General features: G+C 39.5%; 2 protein-coding genes across 10 annotated transcripts in view; one reads left to right on the top strand and one right to left on the bottom strand.

The window, feature by feature from the left end:
- Nucleotides 1–1,758: 1,758 nt before the first annotated feature.
- tubgcp3 (tubulin gamma complex component 3) lies at nt 1,759–17,417 on the bottom strand. Of its 2 annotated transcripts, XM_028007711.1 has the most exons (25): nt 17,211–17,417; nt 15,053–15,159; nt 13,597–13,704; nt 13,146–13,213; nt 12,996–13,073; nt 12,699–12,907; nt 11,948–12,126; nt 11,252–11,364; nt 10,053–10,178; nt 9,890–9,958; nt 9,685–9,817; nt 9,445–9,611; nt 8,014–8,124; nt 7,803–7,911; nt 6,623–6,812; nt 6,401–6,536; nt 6,244–6,312; nt 6,031–6,166; nt 5,264–5,352; nt 4,925–5,056; nt 4,697–4,837; nt 3,725–3,841; nt 3,545–3,639; nt 3,339–3,354; nt 1,759–3,159 (listed from the first exon to the last, which is right to left on the bottom strand). In XM_028007711.1, exons 1-25 carry the CDS (start codon nt 17,378–17,380, stop codon nt 3,088–3,090), a joined length of 2,940 nt encoding a protein of 979 aa, XP_027863512.1. In that variant the 5' UTR covers nt 17,381–17,417; the 3' UTR covers nt 1,759–3,087. The 2 variants fall into 2 exon arrangements, with proteins under 2 accessions (XP_027863512.1, XP_027863513.1); XM_028007712.1 differs by lacking the exon at nt 3,339–3,354.
- The window catches only part of atp11a (ATPase phospholipid transporting 11A), a 41,174-nt gene continuing 36,595 nt past the window's right edge, over nt 17,404–21,982 (top strand). For all 8 annotated transcript variants that reach the window (XM_028007702.1, XM_028007704.1, XM_028007709.1 and 5 more), the window contains exon 1: nt 17,404–17,526. In XM_028007702.1, coding sequence (XP_027863503.1) covers nt 17,482–17,526 — 45 coding nt within the window. In that variant the 5' untranslated portion in view covers nt 17,404–17,481. The remainder of the gene's footprint in view (nt 17,527–21,982) is intronic.

Raw genomic sequence — 21,982 nt, forward strand, 5'->3', positions numbered from 1 at the left:
GTTTCTAGTGAAAATATCTTAGTACACTTAAAATAAGACAAAACTGACTAATAAGCAACTTTTAAGCAAGATATAGAAGCTTGTTTAAGTAAATAATTTCTTAAAATTGCTGAAGAATTATTAGTTCCATTGACAGAATATGATACTTAAAACAAAACATTTTTCTCCAGTTAGAAGTGAAATAATCTGCCAATGGAACTAATATTTTTTCATCAATATTAAGGAATTAAAACAAGCTCCTATATCTTCCTGAAAAGTTACTGAAAAGTTGTGTCTTATCTTAAATGTACTAAGATGTTTGCACAATAAACTGGACCAAAACTACTTGGTGAGATTTTTGTTTTTGCAGTGAGGGAGCTGAAAACAATCGGAAATCATTTTTATTTCCAAAAGATGTGAAATATTCTGCGAACTTCTGCACTAAAATAGAGCGTACTGAAGTTCATAGTTATAATGTGTTTAGATTTGTATTAATATGTCAGTTATTAATTGGAAGAACAAACACCCGAACAAACATGTCTTGTTGATGAACAGAGGAATCAACATAATTAAAGAGTTTGTGAAAAAACAATTAAGTCCCATGTCATGGAGGGGGAGCACATTTTGTCAAGTGGCTAAAATATATGGTTCCCCCCCAAGTAAGTTTGGTAAATAAAGAGTAAATATTACCAAATTCACAGGATTTGTTGCTGATGAAGAGAGGACTAAGAACAGTTAAAGAGATTGTGAGAAAAATAATTATCTCCCATGTTATGTATGGAGAACAGGTGATTTCAGGAAGCTAAAATATGTGGTAAAATAGCGTAAACAGAGAAAATAGCACTTTTATTGTGATAAGTTTTAGTTGTTGCTTAATGTAAGTGGTGTCTGAATAACATTCAGTAAATGGATACATTTTAATTTACAATTTTTTTTCAGAGCAGTTTGTGTCTGAGGGGTTTTGATGGCATGCAATGATAAAAAGTATATTTTTTTATATATTGTGATAACTGCTATGAAATGGCATTAAAGTATTTTTATTTGCATAAGACTTTAATTTTCATTGGAACTTCCAATAAAAAGTATCTTTAATACAGAAATGTCGAAAATTAAAAGACGAATAAGGATGGGAAACCTTTTATTGTAGTTGTTACTTCAATCCCTGTGACCAGCAGGTGGCATTATCAGTCAAAAATCAAATCCCAAAGAATCACTTCAAGAAATGTGCAGAAAATGATAAGCAATGACACTTGTTTTTTTGTTGAAAAAAATACATTTTATTAAAGAAGTAGGGTGGATTATTCCCAACATTTACATTACTTTATGAGCTACCCAATAAATTTACAGAAGCAGCCAGCGTACAAGTCCTGACCCCAATTCAGTCAGGTTACACTCATCAGAGAAATGTCTGCACCTTACCAAAGTTTACCTGCTCTGATGAGGGGGAGGGGGAAAATGTGACTATTACCAAAAACCTGAAATATGTCCTCCACCTGCAGAAGTAAAAGATTTGTCACCGAACGGCAGTGCTGTCGAACACATACCGAACGGCACCAAATGAACTGTTACTTTTGAAATATTGAAGAGAAACATGAGTCGTTGAAGCAGGTTTTTAAATCATCCCTGATGTTGGATCACGGCTCCCTCACTTCGTGATCTACATTCGAGACTTATCTTGAGTAAATGTAGCGGACCCGACTTAAATGCTCGATTATCACACCTGGAGCAGATGTGCTTCTGAAAAATAAGCTGTAAAAGTAAACATCTTCTGACAAATACTTATTTAGACATTGATTTTTTTTTTTTAAATGTAGAAATATGTACAATTTAGAAATAGGAAATAGTCCCTGTGGTGACGAGATGCGAGGTTGTTTTTGTTTTGACGATTGTACTTAAGTTTCTAAGAAGGAAGGAACATTTACAGTTTAAAATGAAAAGGAAAGCAACACATTTAAAATAGTAATTAAGTCATTTCAGAGTCCATTTTTTTTGAAAACTATAAATAAATAAGTTATGAAGACTATTCAATGGATTAATTCTGCGCTTAGGTTCTCTGTAAATCCGAGGGTGCATCACTTGTGTGTCTTAAATCTCATATGATTGTGAACAAGCTAAACTGACAGAGTAATCAGCTTTTAAAAGGGCATACGTCACTTTTTTTTTTTTAATTGAGAAGAATTTCATTGTTCGGCTGTTTACTTCCATGTTTTGTGCACAGATCAAATTCTTCCGTCAGTACAGACACTATGTTATCATCCACATAGACAATCGGTTCCTATTTTGAACGAATTATTCAAAAGACTGTTAACTTGAGAAAAACATTCGTAAAGGACCAATCTGTCTTGAAAAAGGAAAAAAACAAACATTAGAAGAGCTGATTGTAATTGATGTTTCACACTTTAAATATCTTATTTGCGTTAACTCTGTAAATATGATATACGCCCTTTTGAGAGAAAGCGAAACATATTACAATCAGGTCTTGATTGTAAATAAAACATCCAGTTTGTTCCTTCAGCTTCCGCTTCAGCTTTGTTGTTTGGTTTTCTCCAAACTACTAAAACTTTGTTTTTAAAAAACAAAACCAAACAAACGACTCCCGACAGATTTACTGAAGAATAGCACTAACAGTTAATAGACTGTATTATTTTAATAACCTCTATAAAAACAAAATGGAAAAGAAATGCACCTCGGATTCAAATTGGTCGCCCTCTGGTGGGAAGACAGAAAGCCACATGTGGATGTATAGAGAAGCTTCAACACTTGCATACACTTTTGTCTTACACTATGTACAAACGTGTGTGTTGGGACTGGACTTGGCAACCAGGCTGAGAAATAGTTTTCCCTCCTTTAGTAAGGCATGCCATGTGAGGTGACCTGGACAGCTCAGTCCGACGGCTGCGTCTTTCATCTCCTCGTTCCAACTAAAATCGATTATGTTTTTTCTTTTCAGAATTCTCATTTGGAGCCCAGATCCTGTCAACGGTTGGTCTGCTCCAAATGCTTTTCCCTTCCATGGCGTCTCCAGAGCGGTGGGCGGAGGTGGCTTGTGTGCGTGAGGTCACGCCCCGTGCTGCGATGGGAAGCGTCGGCCGTTCCGAGCTGCGGTCCTCACGTCAGATGTTTGACAGACGTCGCCCTCTGGTGGCGCCCAGCGACGCCCGCAGCCTCGGTTCTCTGGCCCTGATAGAAATTCAATCAGAAAATTCAGAAAAGCAGTTTCGCTGCAGAAAATGTGGAGGTGAAAACGCACATTTCTTCTCAACTAATCGACTATTGGGTGCTTTATATTTCCCCATTAGGGGAGAAAATAAATCTACCTAAAGTGTCCTGCTGTTGCTCTAAGAGCCCTTCAGCCTCACCTGACTCCTCGCTCCTCTGTCGGTCAGTTGAAAAAAGGAAACACAAGTGAAATTAAAAAAAAAAAAGCTAGGTGTAAAACAGAAACTTCCCCACACTCCCTGATCCCTAAGGTGTTGTGTGTGACCTTGTTTCAATTAGGAGATAGAACCGATTTCAAAATCAATCAACTGTAAACGTAGATTAGTTTGAGTTTCAGCAGTCTGACCTGTAGTGCTCGTTGAAGTCCAGCCTGAAACTGAGGAAGCGCAGACTCTCGTCTGAACTGGTCATCAGCAGCACAAGGAACTGCTGGACGATGCTCTGAACAGATGGAAGCAGGAAGTCATTAGCTGCTGGATTACCCAAACATGGAGTCGGATCTACGACGGGGAAAATCGGACAGAACCTGGTAGAAGTGGGTGAGGATTCGAAGCTGGGATCGCATCTTCGGTATGGTGTCCTGAAACTCCTGAATCCGCCTCTTCTCTTCCGCTTCCTGTTCTGCCGTCACGCCCCATTCGCCCTGAACCAGCAGACAGACATCAGTCCTGCTGGGATACTTCACTGTGCATGGGCAATTCAGTGGACAACTTCTTAAAAACCTCTTCAGCTCTGCAGATTTTAACTTTTAACATGTTATTTACTTTACGTAAGAGATTTTGTTTTTTGGAGAACATTGGCATCCCAAAAGAAGCTTTTGAGCTTTAGAGTTTATGACCACTGATATCAGTGACCAAGAACCACCATCAGATGTATGGAAGTCTGGTAGTGACAAAAAAAGAAAAAAAAGCGCATATATTTTGATAGTTTTGATTTTTTTTTCAGTAAAATATGCCTACATTTTACACTGACTTAAAAAAAATACTCTTGAATTGGACTCAAATATTGCAATTTGTATTGCTCTATTATAAACGGATTTTAAAAAATCGTCTGTATTTAAAAACAAATCAAAAACAAGCAATTTTAGATAATAAAAATAAGTTAAAGTTAAGATACAGAAATCCTCATTTTTGTAGATGGTGCCAAGCTTTACCAAGAGCAAAAAACCCTAAAAACCACATTCACTAAAACTTCTGTAATATTTAAAATAATTTTATATTCCATCATTTTCTCTGAAACTACAGCAGTTGCAGTGACACTTACTTCTGATCGAGTCTCCCAAACGTTAGTTCTACCTTTATCTTCAAATAAATCCAATTTAGTTTTTCTCAGCAATATCAAACACGCTCCAGGAACCTTGTGGCGCTTATGAGGTTATCATTCTTGCACATTTAGAGCACTGAGGTGCATTTACCCATGCCTTTTTTTAAAAAAACAGGGAATATCTTCCCAAAGAAAGGCAGATCTGTGTGCGTTTCAGCTCATCTCCACATCTCACCTCCTCTTCCCTCTGCCGCTTCTTCTCCTCAAACTGCAGCCGCAGGGTGAGCTCCTCCAGCGCCGAGCGGTACAGGGAGTCCTGCGCATTTTGAAACTCGATAATTTGGTCAAATATGGCCCTCAGCTGGTTCAAAAGGGACTAGAGGGAGAGATAAAAGCAGGAATGAGTCCAGTGAGTCAAACGGGGGGGAGGCGGGATGAAACGGAGTAGAAAGCGCTGCGCCACCCTGCTGCTGTTGTCCAGCAGACATCTGGAGATGATGGTGTCCAGGAAGACGTCGTGGGCAGCGATGATGTGGTCGAGGTCCTGGGCCTGCTGCACTTTGTTCCACAGCTCATCCCATGAGCACTCCAGCACCTACACACACACACACACAGTTTATAGGAGTCAAGTTGGACACTTGTAAGACAACAACGATGCACAACTCATGCTTCCATAACTTCTTTTAATATTTAAAATCCATTTAATGAACAATGTGATTATTTTGAATTAACATGTCGGTCTGCAGCTGCTGGTTTTCTGTCTTGCAGAGCATTGCGGTGGCAGCAGAGCTAATGGTCTGACCTCGAAGGTGATGTAGTACTGCATCTGGTGGATGAAGTGAACCATTTCAGAGGCCAGGATGTGACACTGGTGCAGCACACCAGAGAGCTCTGGAGGGCGAGGGAGGACAGGTACAGACTAATTACCCATGAAGTCTAAACAAGGTTAACAAAACAAAACAAGGTTAAATTAATCAATTACATAAAAAAAAAATAAAATCGAATGAGTGTGACAATTTCCATTCTAATATTTTCTGAAGAGCAATTTTCTTCACACAGACTTCATAATCTGTTCAATTATGTTTTCGGCTGCATGTGGGTTTTTCTTTTACTTACGTTTTATTAATCGTTTTTGGTCATTTCGTTTACATTTTTGGTTATTTAAAATGCCTTCAGTTCCAGTGTTGAGTGTTCTTCATGAAATCAAAGTTTATTGGTCTTTGAGTGAGCAAACATGCACAAAAAACCCCAATATTATCGTTCAATAATTTGGGAGACAATTTATCATTCCGCCAAATGTTGTTATGGTGACAGACCTGCTCCTTGTTAAAGAATCTGCTTCGAACTTTTTAAAAGGTTGTTTTAAAAACTAGTTTTGTTTTTTATGTTTCTTAAATCAATAATTAATATATGAGGGCATGAGTAAAGAATAAAACGTATTAATGCCTCAGGTAGTTTAACATGTTTTATGTGCATATGAAGTGCTGATTGAATTCTTAATAAGCATTAGCCTTCAAAACAAAGTGTAGAGTATTTGAGCAGGATGGGGTGTGTGTGTGTGTAACATACCAGGCATGGTTTTGAGCAGCTTGGCGTTGCACATCTGTCCCTTCCAGATGTCCGTCAGTGTGTACTCCATTCGCTTGGCTCTCCACAGGAAGTTAAACACTCTGAGGTAGTGGCCCATACACTCTCTGGTGAACACCTGATGACCATAAAGAAATATATCTTAGAAGCAGGTTAACGTTTGATCAATAAATGATTTTCAGAGATGGGTGTTACTGTTGCAATGGGTCCATCAACGTGATAATCCAGACTGAAAACGTCCCAGCCCGTATCACCGGGAGACACCTGAAGCCAAAACGTAGACACAGCGCCACCTGTCAGCAAAAATATAAAAGAAATCTTTGGATTTCTCACCACGAAAACGCAGCAGCACCTCCAGCAGGCGAACGTCCAGCCTCTTTAGGATCTCTGCGTTGTCAAACTGCGCGTTGGTGGCCCTGACTGCCGTCTCCAAGATGCCTGTCAGGTTGTGTTGGTACAACGTGGTGGCAGGTCGGGCGAGCTCAGGTCTGCCAAGAAACGACACAGTTACACCCCACATTCCGGCTGGACGCCGGGACAGTTTGATCAGTACAGAAGGCGGGGAAGGTCAGACTTTAGCAGGTCCATGAGGTGCCTGATGAAGTCTCCCTGGCCCAGCAGCAGGTATCTCCTCATGGCCTGCAGGTGCTCCAGCAGCAGGTAGTTACGGTTCAGAACGTCCAGCAGGTATTTGCTGGTGTCGAAGTACGCCGAGTCGATTTTCTCCTGGAAGGCTCCTTCCAGGTCAGACAGCAGCTCCGCGGCTGCAGGAGAGCGGAGACGAGAGTCAGATCCAGGCATTGACGAGGCTCCACACCGAAGTCTTATTAATAACAATATGTATTTATAAAAGAACTTTACAGTCAGGTTTAGTTGTGAAACATATTTAAGCAATTTACATGATAAAAAAATGCAAAGAAACAAAAAAAACGTTAAATTACAAAGACAAGTATCAAAAAGCAGTAATCCAGACTAGAATTAATCTCTTTTGACTTGGGATGACACAATTAATCATGATTAATCAGTTATTGAAATAAATGTCAGCTAATTTAATAGTTAATTGAATGTTAGCTGGTGTATACAAACTCGAAATCAGGCTATTTTCTTAAGAATAGAGCAGTAATTAAGTCAAATCTGTACAAAAAAAGCATACATTTTAACATTTAAGATAAAAAAAATAAGGAGACAATGAGAAGATAGTTTATGGAAGAAAAAATGTGGACTTGTCAGATGATGCACGAACCGAGCATGATCATGCGTCTGATAAACAAAACAGAAGGTAGTAACCTTGACTGGATTTCCAGTCCAGCATATCAATATTTTCTGCGATACACCTGCAGGAGAAGCTGCAGATCAAACCGAGTCTGGATCAATGAATTCTGGCTAAGTAGAACCGGTCTGGCCTCCGCAGTCAGAAGGGCAGAAGGACGAAGCCGGTGAGCGGTAAAAGCATCGATCCCTGCCAGTCCACTAACATTGGTCAATATGACCATCAATACAGAGTGGACAGTGATGTCATTAGCACGCCTGACTCCACAACAACACTGGAGAGCTCAATATGTACAGTGCTGTGAAAAAGTATTTAGTCCCTTACTTTATAACGCATTTTTTCAGGGTTTTTTTGGTCACACATTTCAAAAACAAATCTAAGGAAAAGTACTATTTTAGATATTTGATCCGAAATATTTAAGTGCGAGAGGGGGAAAAAAAGAGCAAAAACAGAAGAAGAAATCTAAACAAAGCGAGAGTCTCACCATCTTTCGGAGTGTCGGCAGGTTTGGACGCTGCGGTGATTTTGCCCGGCGGTGTTCTGTCATGACAAACTTGATGCAGGAAGTTGATGGATTTGCCAATCAGCAGGACCTAAAAATACAAAAAAAAAAGAAGATAATTGGTTCTTGTGGAGATTCTCTGCCGTTTCCATGGCGTCGTGTCTTTTGTCACGGAGGCCTGTGAGCGTTTTACCTTGCGAGCCTGGTTCATGGTGATGAACGAGGGGATCATCGACTTCCGGAGGGAATATTTGTCGTGCCACAGACGATCTGTCTTCACGTTTGGGTCTGACGCTACAAAGAACTACAAGCAAACAAGATTAAGAGAGGAGAGATTCTTTTGAAACCATTATGCAACAAACATTAACTGCAGTGTGATTTAGAAAACATCACCTTCCCTCCAGAAAGCCTGTTTTTAAAGAGTATTTTGCAAAAATACTAATATGTTTTATGGTATTTCTGTGATAACCAAAGCAAAATGGTGCATAATTGTGGAGTGAAAAGAAAGCAAAATGACATTAACTTTTATTTTTTACTAACTAACATCCGAAAGGTGTGGCTTGCATTTGTGTTAACCGCTTCAATAAAATTCAGTGCAGCCACATGCCTTGGGAAGTCAACTGATTAGTAAATACTTGGTTGAAAAATATGTCATTTATGACACAATTTACTCCGCAAAAACTCAAAATCTTACCAAGTTTTTTTTATTTATCTAGTATCTATAGCAAATATCTTAAAACACTTGAAATTAGACAAAATGAGCTTACAAGTAACTTTTCAGCAAGATATAGAAGCTTGTTTTAAATCAACAATTCCTTGATATTAATGAAAAAGTACTAGTTCACCTGGCAAATCATTTCAGTTATAAAATCCTAAAAATGTTTTGATGTAAGTGGAAAAATTCGGCCAACGAAAGTAATCTGCCTATTTCTTTGCTGAATTTAGTCCTATTTCAAGTGTACTGATATTTGCACTACAAACTGGACAGAAATGCTGTTTTTTTTCAGTGTTACACTAAAACTCTGGAAACTTTTAGTCAATTTTCTTATTTTCTTAATATGTATTCATATTAGATTTTTCAGCTTACATTTTTATTAGGATTCGATTCAGCTCCACTCACTCACCAGTTCTGATCTAAAAAAAATAACCTAAATATTTTTCTAAAAGTCACGCGTTACATTTTTCATGTCTTATCAACCGTTACTGTAGCGACTGTGCGAGGCCTCCTGGGTGATTTTTACTCTGAAAGGTTTAATAATTTAATTTGGATCGTCTTAAACACAGCACTTAAATCCATTCCAGCGCAGCAGATAACTGCGAATCCATAAATAACATGCGAGAGAGACTGAGGGGGGTGAAAAGGAGACGCATCCATCATGGCGGTCTCCATTACGCCGCTCTCATCAGTTTTTGTTTAAGAGGCGGTCGTTCTCCCCTCTCCAGCTCCACCTAATGCTGCCATTCGTCGGGGTCAAACATCGGAGCATTTGAAGGGAACAATGTTCCCAAAACAAGCCATAAACTCTTAACGAGTTTTTTTCTTCAAAACGACCTCGTTAAGCGCGGCGTTCAGGAGCGTTTCAGTACACCGATCAGACGTGGCCCAAACAGGAAACGACCGCACCTCGTGGTACGTGTCCTCCAGCTCTCCGTCATATATCCACCGGTAGAGGAAATTGAGAATAGGGTGGGACACCAGGCTGAGGATGTGCTGGACCAGTGCTCTCATCTGCGGGTCTCCCGTCTTCCCGTAGGCGTGAACCGCAGAGGCCAGCTCTCCTCCCTTACGACCTGCAGACACACACGGATCTGGTCACGTAAAGATGAACGCACCGCATAAAGCCGGAGGAGGAACCTAACCCACCTTGGCAGTAGTCGACGAGGGCCGCCAGCGTTTTGAGTCGCACTTTGGGGTCGTACATCCAGACCAGAAGCCTCCTCAGAGTTAAACTGCTCTCTGTGCACATGCTCACTCCCTGCTCATCCTCTACCTGCAACTAGAACCGCACAAACATCAACGATGCAGCGATTTCAGAGACACTCCACAAGCAGTCTGTCCGCGTGTTTACCTGTGAGTGGAGGACGGAGAGAAGCCTGTAGTATTCCTTCAGCTCCTGATGAAGCGACGCACAGAAGCTCTGCACGGTTCGGCGTTAATACATTAATAGAGGATTAATAAAGAAGAAGAAACGCAGGAAGGACAAAATGAACGCATGAGAAACCCAAACACACCTGGCCCACCAATCCGAAGGCCCGGTCTAGGGTTCTGGCGTCAGTGTACTTCCTGACTTTGTTGTGGAGCCAGCCAAGTTCAGACAGTCTGCTGCTGGTGTCCCTCAGAGACTTGCATAGCACCACCTTGAGAGGCAAGAGCGCATAAAGTTGATGTAAATGTTATTTCCTTCTGCAAGTAGAAGGAAATAGAGGCTGTGTTTTTGTAGGGCTGAAACGATTAAGCGGATTAATCGTGATGCACTGATGATTGAAATAATTTCATCAAATTTAGCAATCGATTAACTGAAGTATAGACTCAAAGAAGACCATTTGCTGAAAGAACAACAGACTCAGAGCAGTAATTAAGCTAAAACGATACAAAAAGTGATATACATTATGATGAAAACACCTTTGTCTGGAAATATGTTCAACACAAAACTCCTCAGTGGCACAGATTTAGCTTCACCTGGTTCAATTTCACTACAGTAATCTTATGGTTTTGCATTTTAAGCACAAACATTTTTATTTTCTACTTTAAAAATTTTGTTTTTCTATTTTTGCATTGTTTAATGTATATCTAATGTGTATAAAGGCTTAGGTGGTTAAGTGAAAAATCTGTAGAATATTAATATATTACTTATTATTTATTATATCATTTAAGTAAGTAGGTTTGTGTTGCCTTTGCAGTCGATGAGTCTTTTGTCACACATTTACCTTGGGCAGCTGGCATTAATGGAGAACTAAAATTACTGCAGCTTCTATCAAGCAGCCAGTATACCTTAGAATGCCCACTAAGCATCAACAGACTGGTTTCCCAGCAGGGGCATAGTTCACATTTAATGACGCATTAAATTTTCATCTGCTTAACAAATCCTTTTATCTGGGAAGCTTTGCAGAGAAGTTAAGTAGGAGGAAAAACCCCTGTCCAAAATACCTCCATCCTTGGCTAATTTATTTATGTCTCCTGTGGGAGTGGGTCCTGATGGAGCACATCGACCAGAGGTCTATGTTTAGTCTCACTGAGAGAAAACGGAACCAGTCCCACCTGGGGGGACGGACAAAATAAATCGACAGAAGAGAAAACAAAACAAGAGACGCCGATGATCGACCTGCTGAAGCGCCGTCAACAATCATCTAATCCCGTCGTCCACTCTCGCGTCCAGATCTCCTGACCAATTGAGGGATTTCAGCTTCGGGACTTTCAAACGTTGGCCTACCTTGCTGTCCATTTTGTAGCCGTTGTCCTGGGCGTTCATCTTGATGAACTTGCCATCTATTCCCTGGAAGACGTAGAGGATGTCCCGCACCAACGCTGCCTCGTTAACCTCACCTGCAGCGGCAGAAGAAAACCACGATTGGTCAAAGCTGGAGATGCGATTTAAACCAAAAACGTTGAGACGTAATGCCAAAAAAAATAAATAAAAAAGAAAGAAATTGGTCTAAACAGCTTAAGACACGTCTGCTTGAGAACAATATTTTAAATGTTTATTGCCACAGCAACTTAAGGGTGATGAGGCGACATAACTAATGCAGAAAACGCTCTTCCTAATCTATTTTCTAACTTTAGATTGGCAAAATTATGTTTAGAAACTAAAAGTTCTCAAAACTCAGCAGAAAATAGTTGGAAAGTTACATTTCTGGTGTTGCAACAGAAGTGGGCCAAGCAGAGACCTCCCCAGCACGTGCAGCCCTCTACTTCATGTTGCAGAGACATTTTGGGATTATATTCCTTTGGGATTAGTGATACCGATGGTTATTTCTGTTTTTCTTTAGTCTGCCTCTGTGAGTTAAATTACTACTAAAGTGACATCAATAACTACTTCAAAACAATACCTAATGCTTTAATAAATTGTTTATTTCAAAAAAAAAATCTTGATCTTTATTAGTTTTGTGTCTTAGTTCACATTACTCACCGGTCGCATCACCACCCCTGCGAGGTCGGACCGGTCTGATGGTTGGCACTTGTGGCCCGAGGGGTGGCCGGGTTATGGGCGGAGCCAAGACGGCAGAGGGGGAGGAGCTTATAGGGAGCGCCCAGGCTAACCGTGAGCCTAGAGACTGAGTAACTGCAGCTGCAGACTGGGAGGGTTGACTGGAACACACAAAAAGGTTCTGGTTTGTACTGGAAATAATCTGAAACTTTGTTGGATTACTTATTGAGTTGGTTGTCAGAAGAAAATGGAAAAATACTCAAATGCGGCAAAGTAGCCACGGGTTTTTTGGTTGAAAAATGTTTGTTTTTTTAAATTCAATTTTGAATTTATTATTATAAAGGAACCCTGACATAAATCTAACAGAGTTCTCGTATCTAATTTCTGGAGAAACATTAAATAATCTCCTTCCATTTGCAGCATTAAGGTGTAGCCATACATTTCAGACTAGAAAACCTTGATGTCGCTCCTTCCCAATTAAAAAGTGAGCTCAGAGTGTTTACTGGTCACTTTTTGACTGAAGGTCTCCTGCATCATTAATGAGAGCAAATGGGATGAAATGGCCTTCAGGTGCCTCATAAACTTGTTATAACATCTCCGGCTAAGAGGTGAGAGCTAATTGGTTCTTCTTGTATCTCGTCTTTTACAGAAACATCAGATTAACAACTTTCTACTGGAAGCCTCTTAGGTGAGGTGTAAAGATAACAGGTGAAGCGTGAACATCAAACCTCACCCAGCCAGCAGTTGCGGCGGCGTCGGTGTGGGTCCATTCAGCGTGTAGACCCCTAGACTTGAAATCCCACTGGTCCCAACGCTTCCAGACAGGCCGGCGCCCTTGTCGCCGTAGCTCAGGGCTAAGCTCTGGGGTCGGGTGCAGTAGAACGGGGTGGAGTGCGCGTCCCTGGGGAGGGCTTGGGCAAAAAGCGCCCCGTAGTTTCCAACCTGAGAGAAGTCAGTTTCAGGCATCTTTAAATTCAATTTCAGCTGATGAAAACGTTGGATCGTAAAGCTGTGTGGCTGTTTCTCCTACCCTGCTGGAAGGCTTGCGGGGGTCTTCAGAGAGGCTGAGCAGCAGGTAGAGAACCGACCAGCGATGCTTCAGAACACCCTGACGAGCAGCAAAACATAGATTAATAGAAATGTTTACAGAGGTTAGCTAAAGCTAATCGGAAACACAAACCTGCGTCTGAAGCTTCCTGTGCAGCTCTGAGAACAGAGCAGCGTCTGCTTCTCTCCTCTGGCGCAGCACTGCAAAGGCAACGAAAACCTCCCGTCACTGCTAAAACAAGTTTCTGCTGCTGCTTTGTTTGAGTTCTTGCACTTTATTTAAACATCCAATTTAAAATAAATCAGAAACCGGTGACGTCTCGTCATCTCAGTCTCTGAAGTATTGAGCTATTTCCGTTTTATCGTCAGAGCAGATCAATGTGTTCCCGCCAACTGTGCTTCATCAACTACTATTCAAGTCCACTGGGATTAGCGGCTGTGGTGCAATAAATGTTTTCCAGCGTAAAAATGAGAACGCCCACAAAATGTGGATTTATTATCCGCTCTGCTTCCAGATAATGCCAAAGAATAGCAATGCGGAATGATTTGAAGCTGCCATCATGAATAGTCCGAGCTGCACTTACATTCCTTCTTGATCTTCTCCGACACCAGGAACTCATCTCGTTCAATGGTGGGGGCGTAGTTGCTGCCAATGACTCGCACGGCATACTGGAACTGGTGGGCGACTTCGGCTTCAGAAACACATGATCAGAAAACAAAAGGGCAGCACGTCATGCAAAAAGGTTTTACCTTATATTTTGGTGTTTTTATTTATTTCTCCACACTTGTACACTCCAAACCCTCATTTAGCTGCTTCTTTTTTTTTAAGGTTTGTTTGCACTAGAGGCCTTTTTATTCATTAGTAGCTGGACAAGAAGTAGGGCAGAGAGAGAAGGGGAAGACGGGCAGCAAATGGACCAGGACAGCTGCACTGAGGACTGTAGCCTCAAAATAAATTTGGTCGATGCAAGTAGATTCATGACTTAACAAAAAAAGCAAGAGCAGAAGAAATCTGTGAGGGCAAAATGATTTTTTTATGGTATGGGTTAGTCTTACTTCAAATTGGATTTGGTTTCAGTCCAAATCCAAGATTTGTTTAAACATCAACTCTGCTAAATTGGAAAGGTTTAATTCATTTGCTGAAAGTGATAAAGAGGATAAGGTCAAAGGCAAGAGAAAACAGCTTCATGCCCATTAATTAGTAAACAGGCTCTTCCTTCAATTTATCCACTTATTCACATTTTATCCTCAGCCTTTTGCATTTGTGCTAAGCAGTGTTTACTTTAATGCCCTCACAATTATGTGCTGCCTAAATCAAAGAGTTTAGTTTGTGATTTCTGCGTGATAAAATGTAAAAAGTCAGAGGACTGTGAATTATTTAAAAGCCACCGTCCACGATGACAGTCTTTGGCGTGGCTGTCCTGCAGGGGCCTGCAGCTAGCAGAGTGCAAGTGCATCCAGAAGCCGCGAACACTTCCAGTTGCTCGGCATGATGGCTAAAATGTTAACACAGTAACAGAGAGCTATGATAAACTAGAAAACAGTCAATCAAAGCGATCAGGGCAGTAAATCCGAGGAGCAGGATGTGCAGCATCATGAGGGAGCCCGCTACGTGCCGCCTGTCCAGTCACAGCTACCAGATAATGTCTCCAAATCATGAGCATTCATTTTAACATGTTGGTACGTTTTTGATTTTGTAAAAATATCTACACATAGACAACCATCTTGGTTGATTTCCAGTCCAGTACCAATCCTCGGCCACTTCAACCGTTTTACGTCGTTAAAACTCAAGAAACCGACGTGGAAACCCTTTAATTATTCATAAATAGCGAGAGGTCTGACGTAAAATGTTTACGCCGAAATCCCGAGCCTTCCCCGTCGAATCTCTCGATATATTCGTTGTATGTATGGAGTACAGCTGAAACGCAATACATGTAATTGAAACAAAATGGCAAGTTTTTGAATGGAACTTTGGCTCGGAGGTTCCTTGAAAGATCCAGTGTGGTAATAAGGCGGCCAACCTAACGTTAACTGACGTACCTTCGCTTTTCCCGGTGATCCTGCAACACAGGCTCTGCAGCAGAACATTGGGTGATTTCTGGTCCAGATTTGCCATCCCGTCCGTGGATATTGTATCTGGCGTTTCCCTAAATAATAAATACGTTAGATGGATGTCAAATAACTGCAGCCTCCCTGTTTTAGCAACGCCATCTTGACAAAGCGGGTCAAGCTAGCAAGGCGCAGGAAGTACGTGACCGAGTTCCTTTCAAAATAACAGCACTGACGCTCAACAACGATTAATAAAAAAATAAGACTAACATGAGTCATTTATAATTGCAGTTCCAAAAACATAATAAAAACTATAAAAAATAAAAAGCAGAATAATTTCAATACTAAATAAATACTGAGTAAAATGTAACCAATTAATAATAAATTAGATTAAATGAAATATAAATATAAAATATTAAAAATAACTTAAATATTGAATGTATAACATTATTATATATTAAGTTACTTTTCAGAGTTGCAAACTTGCTATATGTGCAGAACCAAAAAGTGAAACTCTAACTTACATAAAACAAAGAAACACAAAAAGTGAAAACATAAAAACTTCTCAAAATTGCATATATATATATATATATATATATATATATATATATATATATATATATATATATATATATATATATATATATAAAAGAATAAATCAAAAATTACCAGGTGTTTAATCAAGTCAACAAAAGCAACAGACACCGAAAAATAAAATAGAAGCTAATAAATAAAATGCTAAATTAAAACAATACCAGCAATCATTTTAAAAGTAGTTATATCATTTAAAAATATATAGAATTTCTGATATATTTTAATTTAGAACATGACTGAAACATTTGAAAACAAAACAGCATAAACGTCCCCAAATAATGGCATGTTTTGTTTAATATTTTTTTTAATCAAATATCTTGACAGAATTTATTTCGAAGGACAAAAACAAGAAGTAGTTACTGTTATCTTATCTAACTTTACACTAATGATTCTACATTAACCCGCCGAAAGCGTCTCCAGGAAACGGATAACGGACATTTTAATGAAAACATTTCCCCCTTGAAACAAAGTAGCGTGGTTGTAGTAGGGTGTGGTTCCGATTTGACCTCAAGCATTTATTTTACAAAATACATTATTTGCAATTTGTTTGGCATATTCCAACTAAGGATATTTAAATAACTGATTTCGTAAATAATTAAAGTAAAATAAAGAACAGTCACAGATCCATGTACCAGAGGCAACATTTTAGTGATATAAGTAGGACTATATTTGCTAACTGAATGTTTTGATCAAATAATTTTATCCTTTCACTTTTTGCAAATTAATTGTACATAGTATATCACACCATTAGAAACTGTAGTAGAAATCTAGTGTTGAAAGAAGACCAATAAAGCTGAACAGTGCTCATCATCCTGAATTTACCCATCCAACTTTCCAACTTTTCATTGGAAAGTTGGCTTATTTCTATTATTCCAATTTAAATTAAACTTGTTTGTAATTATACAGATCAACAAATGGGGTGATATAGTTAAAGCATTTGTTTCTTTTAATTTAAAAACGTCGACATTTTGTTTGTCATAAAATTGTATAGAAAGCCACCAATGTTTATTGGGAAGTCTGCATATTACTGGGAAGCAAAGTGGAAGGAAAAAGTGTCAAACAGGAATAACTGCGGTTTCGAGAAAATTATAATGCAAATCCCGTCCTAAAGTTAGAATAACATTCAGTAATGTGGGGATTGGAGCTCAAAAGTGTTTTAGGAGTCACCTATCAGTGCTGATTTGATTTTCCAGTCAAACTTGCTGTCTGCACATTTACTTTTCATATTCTTAAAAGCTTGCGTAAAAAGAATTGCCATGGCTGCATATTAATATTTAATGATATACAGATTGATTGCGATGCACCTGTAGGTGGACAGTCCGGCCGGCCCCAACTAATCGATAACCAATAAATAACTAAAACAACTAATCAATTACACAGCGAAATCACTAGAGCGCGCATGCGTCCCGCCTCCGACTAGAGGCACCACCTGGCCTCTCGTGACGTACATAAAAGCAAATCTGCTTTGGCCACTGCGCGAGACAAGAAGATTATCAGTACTCGCGCTCAGGTGGAGGGGAGCGCAAGAGAAAACCTGACGGGGAGGTCAGCTCACTTTTTCTGGATGAAGTGCGCTGAAAGTGCCGTAGAAGACGCCCCGCTGTGCGCTTCCTTCTTGCGGGCTCGGAAGGTGAGAACCGGTCTCCCGTGTCGGGAGCTGCATTCTTGGGACCAAACCCTTTCCACTTTAGGAAGAAGACTCGCCTGAGAAAAAAAAAAAGTCATGGACAAAAGAAGAAAAATAAAGAGGAAGCCAGCGGTGGTGGGGAAATAGAAACACAGAAACAGAAGAAGGGAGAAGTGTTGGCAGAGGGAAGACGAGCAGGATGGGGATGGATTTCAGTACTCTCCGGACTCTCATCAGCCGATATGTAAGTTTGTCTTTATCCTGCGCCGCCTTTTACCGCCTCCGTCTCCTCCGTAGACCCAACCGATGTGAAAACATGTAAACTATATCACTCGGCTGGTTTCGAATTCAGCAGAAACAGCCACTCGTGGATAAAGTTGCACTCAAGCGAGGGAGTGAAAACACGCGCTCTGACTCATTAAACCGTGTCAGCCCAGTTGTTTTGAACAGAGTGTTACGAATTTGTAGCGGCGGTGAAAATAAACCAGCAAACAAAAACAAAACCGTAGATTAGAGAGGAAGCTGTGGATGCACCAATCAATCAGGACGGGATCGGAAGCGGCCAATTTTTCCGTGGTCGGCCAAAATTCACATCCTGAAAAATCTGGTTGTGATTTCTTCTGTTAAATAAATACAGCTAAAGCCTGTTTTTGGTCTATTTATGTATCGACCAAGCGCATGAACTTTGATGCACACAAAATAAAATACTATTTATCAAAATGCTAAAATGAATGTTTGTTCTGTTAGATTTTAAACTCGTGTCTAAACATGCAGTTTGTGAAAGAGTGCAAGAAGAAAGCTGCTCAGAAAGGTACAATCAGATCGTATCAATTTGTTAGACTATAACAGTTTGTTTTAGTAACTCACATTCCATCAAAGAACCTAGAGAACAGTTTCTCTGTCTGCCACAGTGACTGAATGCATCATGAATGTTAAACAATCCAGTTCCATATTCTTGTTGTATTTATTTTTTGCAATTGAATATGGTGCTTTTTAAAAAAAATATAAGGGCATGTTTACTGTAACAGTAATGAGGACACGTTAGAAGATAACGCTTAGTTATCTTCTAACGTGAGCACTATTTTGTCTGCGGTTGAACAACTGAAAGGTGGAGTCCACACCTCTCAGGTGTTCACGTCAGGGCATGCAGGCGCTGCAGATCAACAGTTGTTATGACCCTCTCCCAGTTGAGCGAGAGTACAAATGGAGTAGTCGCATGAATTATGTAATCCTGTTGTTTCCTTCCTGCCAGTCAAATCAATGGGCAGCAACGGAGCAGCCAGCCTGCATGGATGCAGGTTGCATCCAGTAATGCGTCTGACAGTAATCCAGAAAGAGCAAGCTCTACTGAAACGTAGAGGTCTTCATGCTCAGCCGAGGCTTAGACGCTGCCTCCCAACTGTTGCAGCTAGCTGATTAAACAGAATCCCTGCTGTGTGCAGATTGAAATGGAGCCAGACGCATGCAAAGTGGCGGTAGCGACTGATAGGATATGGGATGCTGATTAGCTGTGTTGTTGTAATCGGTTCGACCAAAAAGGATAGGGTGAAATAAAAGAGATTGCGCTGTTCAGGAAAAAATCCTGAATGCCATTCCATTAGTCAGTACTGTGATTGTATGAGTCACCAGTCGACTGGTGGTGTGATGAGGGCTCTTTTTGTTGTGTGTCAATGTAGCCAGGTTTTTTTAATTGCTATATAAACCTTGCAGTCAAACAAGGTGTGGGCCAGTGTGAGATTCTCACAGGATGATAAACAGTCTGGAGTTTGATTCAGATGTTTCCCACATCGGGAGAAGTAAAGAGTAATAAAACACAGTGTCTTCACATTATTAAAATGTTTTAAATTCATAAAAAAGCAGGATGACCTTTAATGTGTTAATCACAAGTCTTAAAATTTGTCTTGATGAGTTTTTAATCTTGTGTATTATAGTTTCTTCTCACTGAACTTTTCTGTCCGGCAAAAGTTTGATGTCTCTTATTGCTTTTTGTGACTCGAGTCGGTTAAGTAATTAGCTGCTAAAATACTCTTCCAAGCTAGCTAGCGTTTTTGCGTCCATCATTGCCACTTGGCTGGACGAAGTTCTGACATTGTTGTCATGATCCAGGTCTTAAATTCCACTCACAATGGTCCTAAAAAGTCTTAAATTTGAGTTGGTGAAACCTGCAGAAACTCTGTAAATAATAAACACCTTGAAGACATCTTGATGTGGACATGTTGAGTCTTGTGCAGGTAAAAAGAGAGCAGGTGTGACTGATTTTCAGTGAAGATAAAACATATTTCGCAATAGAGGCGCAATAAACTGAACCGAATGAGACGCATAATGCAAAAGACACCCTGTTGAACTTTCAGTGTTAAAATTTAACCAAACATGTATCTGATAACCAGCAAGCCTTTAAAACACGTTTTAAAGCAAGTTCAGAACCTCAGTCTGACAGAGTGGATTATGAAGAATGACAAAACATTGCTGTCCATCTTTTATTTTCTTATATATTAGATATATTTTTTTATAGAATTAAGAGCATAAAGCAATCCAAACCGACTAGCTAGCATCTATGCAGTACCTCAGAGCTGTCTTCGTGTGCTCCTGAAAGCCTCATCTGATGCCGCCATCTCTGATTAGTTTAACAGCAGTGGGTGTTATGTAAGCCAATAGCTCAGTTTAAAAGTGTGACATGCCGAGTTTGCAAAGTTTCTTGGTTGTCTCCTGCGTTCAGGCTGATGGAGAACTAAATGTGCTCACTGTAGCATGCAGAGCCACTGCACTTATTCAGCCGGAGCATGAAGCTGCGCTTGTTCAATTCTCATGTTAGTTTTTTTTTAGACTGAAAGTTTTCAGAGTGCTGGGATTTATTTTTTTTCCCCCCTTTTATTCAAGTCGCTCATCCATTTTGCATGTTGTCCTCAGCAGAAAATGATGCAGCACTTAATCTTATAAGATTAGAAGAAATGCATCTTTTAAAAAGCTTAAGTAATGTCACATTACTTACAGTTGAAGTAATGGGACATTCGTAGCTGCAAATGTCCCATTTAAATGTTCAACCAGAGTAACCCAATTTGGTTGTAAAATGTATAGTAGCAACAAAGGAATTGAATTGTTCTACACTTTTTTCTACCACCCTTTTTCTGTCCACTTAACTTTCCTTTGACATTCTTATGTACAGCAGATGCTTTAGCACTGATCTTTTGTGGCTTTCTCTCCGTGTCTGTGCAATAACTGTCAAGTCAACACTCTTCCTCATGACTACGTAGGCCATAACATTAAATATCTACAATGTAAATCATTTTCTTATTGGTCTTTTATATTGTAAAGTTTCCCTGGTAGTTGAACTTTGGGTTTTTATTAGCTAAAATTAATTGGAATAAATGTTTGATACACACCTCCCTGTGTGTATAGTGAGTTTACTTTGTATATAAGCTTAGTTTTTTTTGGCTTGAAGTACTGAAATACGGCTGAATGACTCCAACGCACTTTATAAAGGAATCTAAAGGAATCAGTGGTCACTCCATCTCTCAGCTTCAGAGGTTACAGAACGCTGCTGCACGTCTTATAACAGACGCACTAAAGTCTGACCACATTTTCTCCCTTCCTGTCTCTGTGTGTATTTTAGGATTCATTTTTGAATTAATGATATTTGTTTTTAGTGCTTAATGGCCTTGCCCCGCCCTGACTGTCCGAGCTGCTGCATCCCTCCACTCCCTCAGGTCAGCAGCTCCTGATCATGAAGCGTGAGCTCAGAGGAGACCGCGCTTTTGCTCGTAAATTCCCTTGAATATCAGACAGGCCTCTTCTCTTCTTAAATACTTTACCTTCTCTCTGACCTTTGACACCATCTGAAATGCTAACCTTTAAATTTTTTAGCTTTTTGCTGCTTTATTTTATTATTTTAATTCAGGGCTGTTTTCATTTTTTTTAGGTACTTTTCATTTTAATATTTGTTATGTATTGACATGTTTACATTTCTGTCTTTTTTTTTTTTTTTTACATACTGATTGGTAAAGGCTCAAAATCCTTAATTTTTTACATTTGGAGTTTTGACTTGAGACGTTTTTTGGTCAATACAAGTTTCTATAATGTCTCTCATGCTAGTTTCTGTTTACCCTCCTTTTTTAATGGATTATATATAAAAAAAGCAGAATAGTTTCTTAATATTTAGTAGCTCTGGATCCAAAATAAAAATGCAGAATTACTGGAGTATCTCCATTAATGCACTAAAACATACACTGCAAAAACACAAAATCTTAATTAATTTTAATTAATTCAAGTAATTTTACTGGTGCAAATATCTTAGTGCACTTAAAATAAGACAAAACTAACTTAAAAGTAACTTTGTAGCAAAATATAAGCACTTGTTTTAACGCGATAATTTCTTAATATTCATAAAGTACTAGGTCCATTATAAATGAGCTTACTCCTATAACTGGTTTTGAGTTGAAGTCAGTGTTAATGTTCCGCCATGTTGAGAAACTGAACCTCTTAATCATCAGCATATCAGTGTCAAGTTCAACAGACTGTGCGGAAATTGCTTTTAATACACAGAAAATATAAAAGAGCTAGTGTAAGACAAGGTGTACACATATAAGCCGTCTCTAATGCAACAGTAATTTATTTGCATTAGAGCTGTAATGATTTTCTGATTAATTCTAGCGAAAAGTACTCAGACATTTATTTCCATCTGTGCTCTCAGCTGCAGTTTCACC

Source organism: Xiphophorus couchianus, chromosome 22 (genome assembly GCF_001444195.1).
Source record: "Xiphophorus couchianus chromosome 22, X_couchianus-1.0, whole genome shotgun sequence".
Lineage (NCBI taxonomy): Eukaryota > Metazoa > Chordata > Actinopteri > Cyprinodontiformes > Poeciliidae > Xiphophorus > Xiphophorus couchianus.

Coding starts and splice junctions, on each gene's coding strand:
- tubgcp3 (XM_028007711.1), bottom strand. CDS start 17,380: ATGACTTTTTTTTTTTCTCAGGCGAGTCTTCTTCCTAAAGTGGAAAGG. Junction 13,214..13,596: donor GGAGAAGATCAAGAAGGAAT/GTAAGTGCAGCT, acceptor TTGCCTTTGCAG/TGCTGCGCCAGAGGAGAGAA. Junction 6,813..7,802: donor TGCCGACACTCCGAAAGATG/GTGAGACTCTCG, acceptor GCTCTCCTGCAG/CCGCGGAGCTGCTGTCTGAC.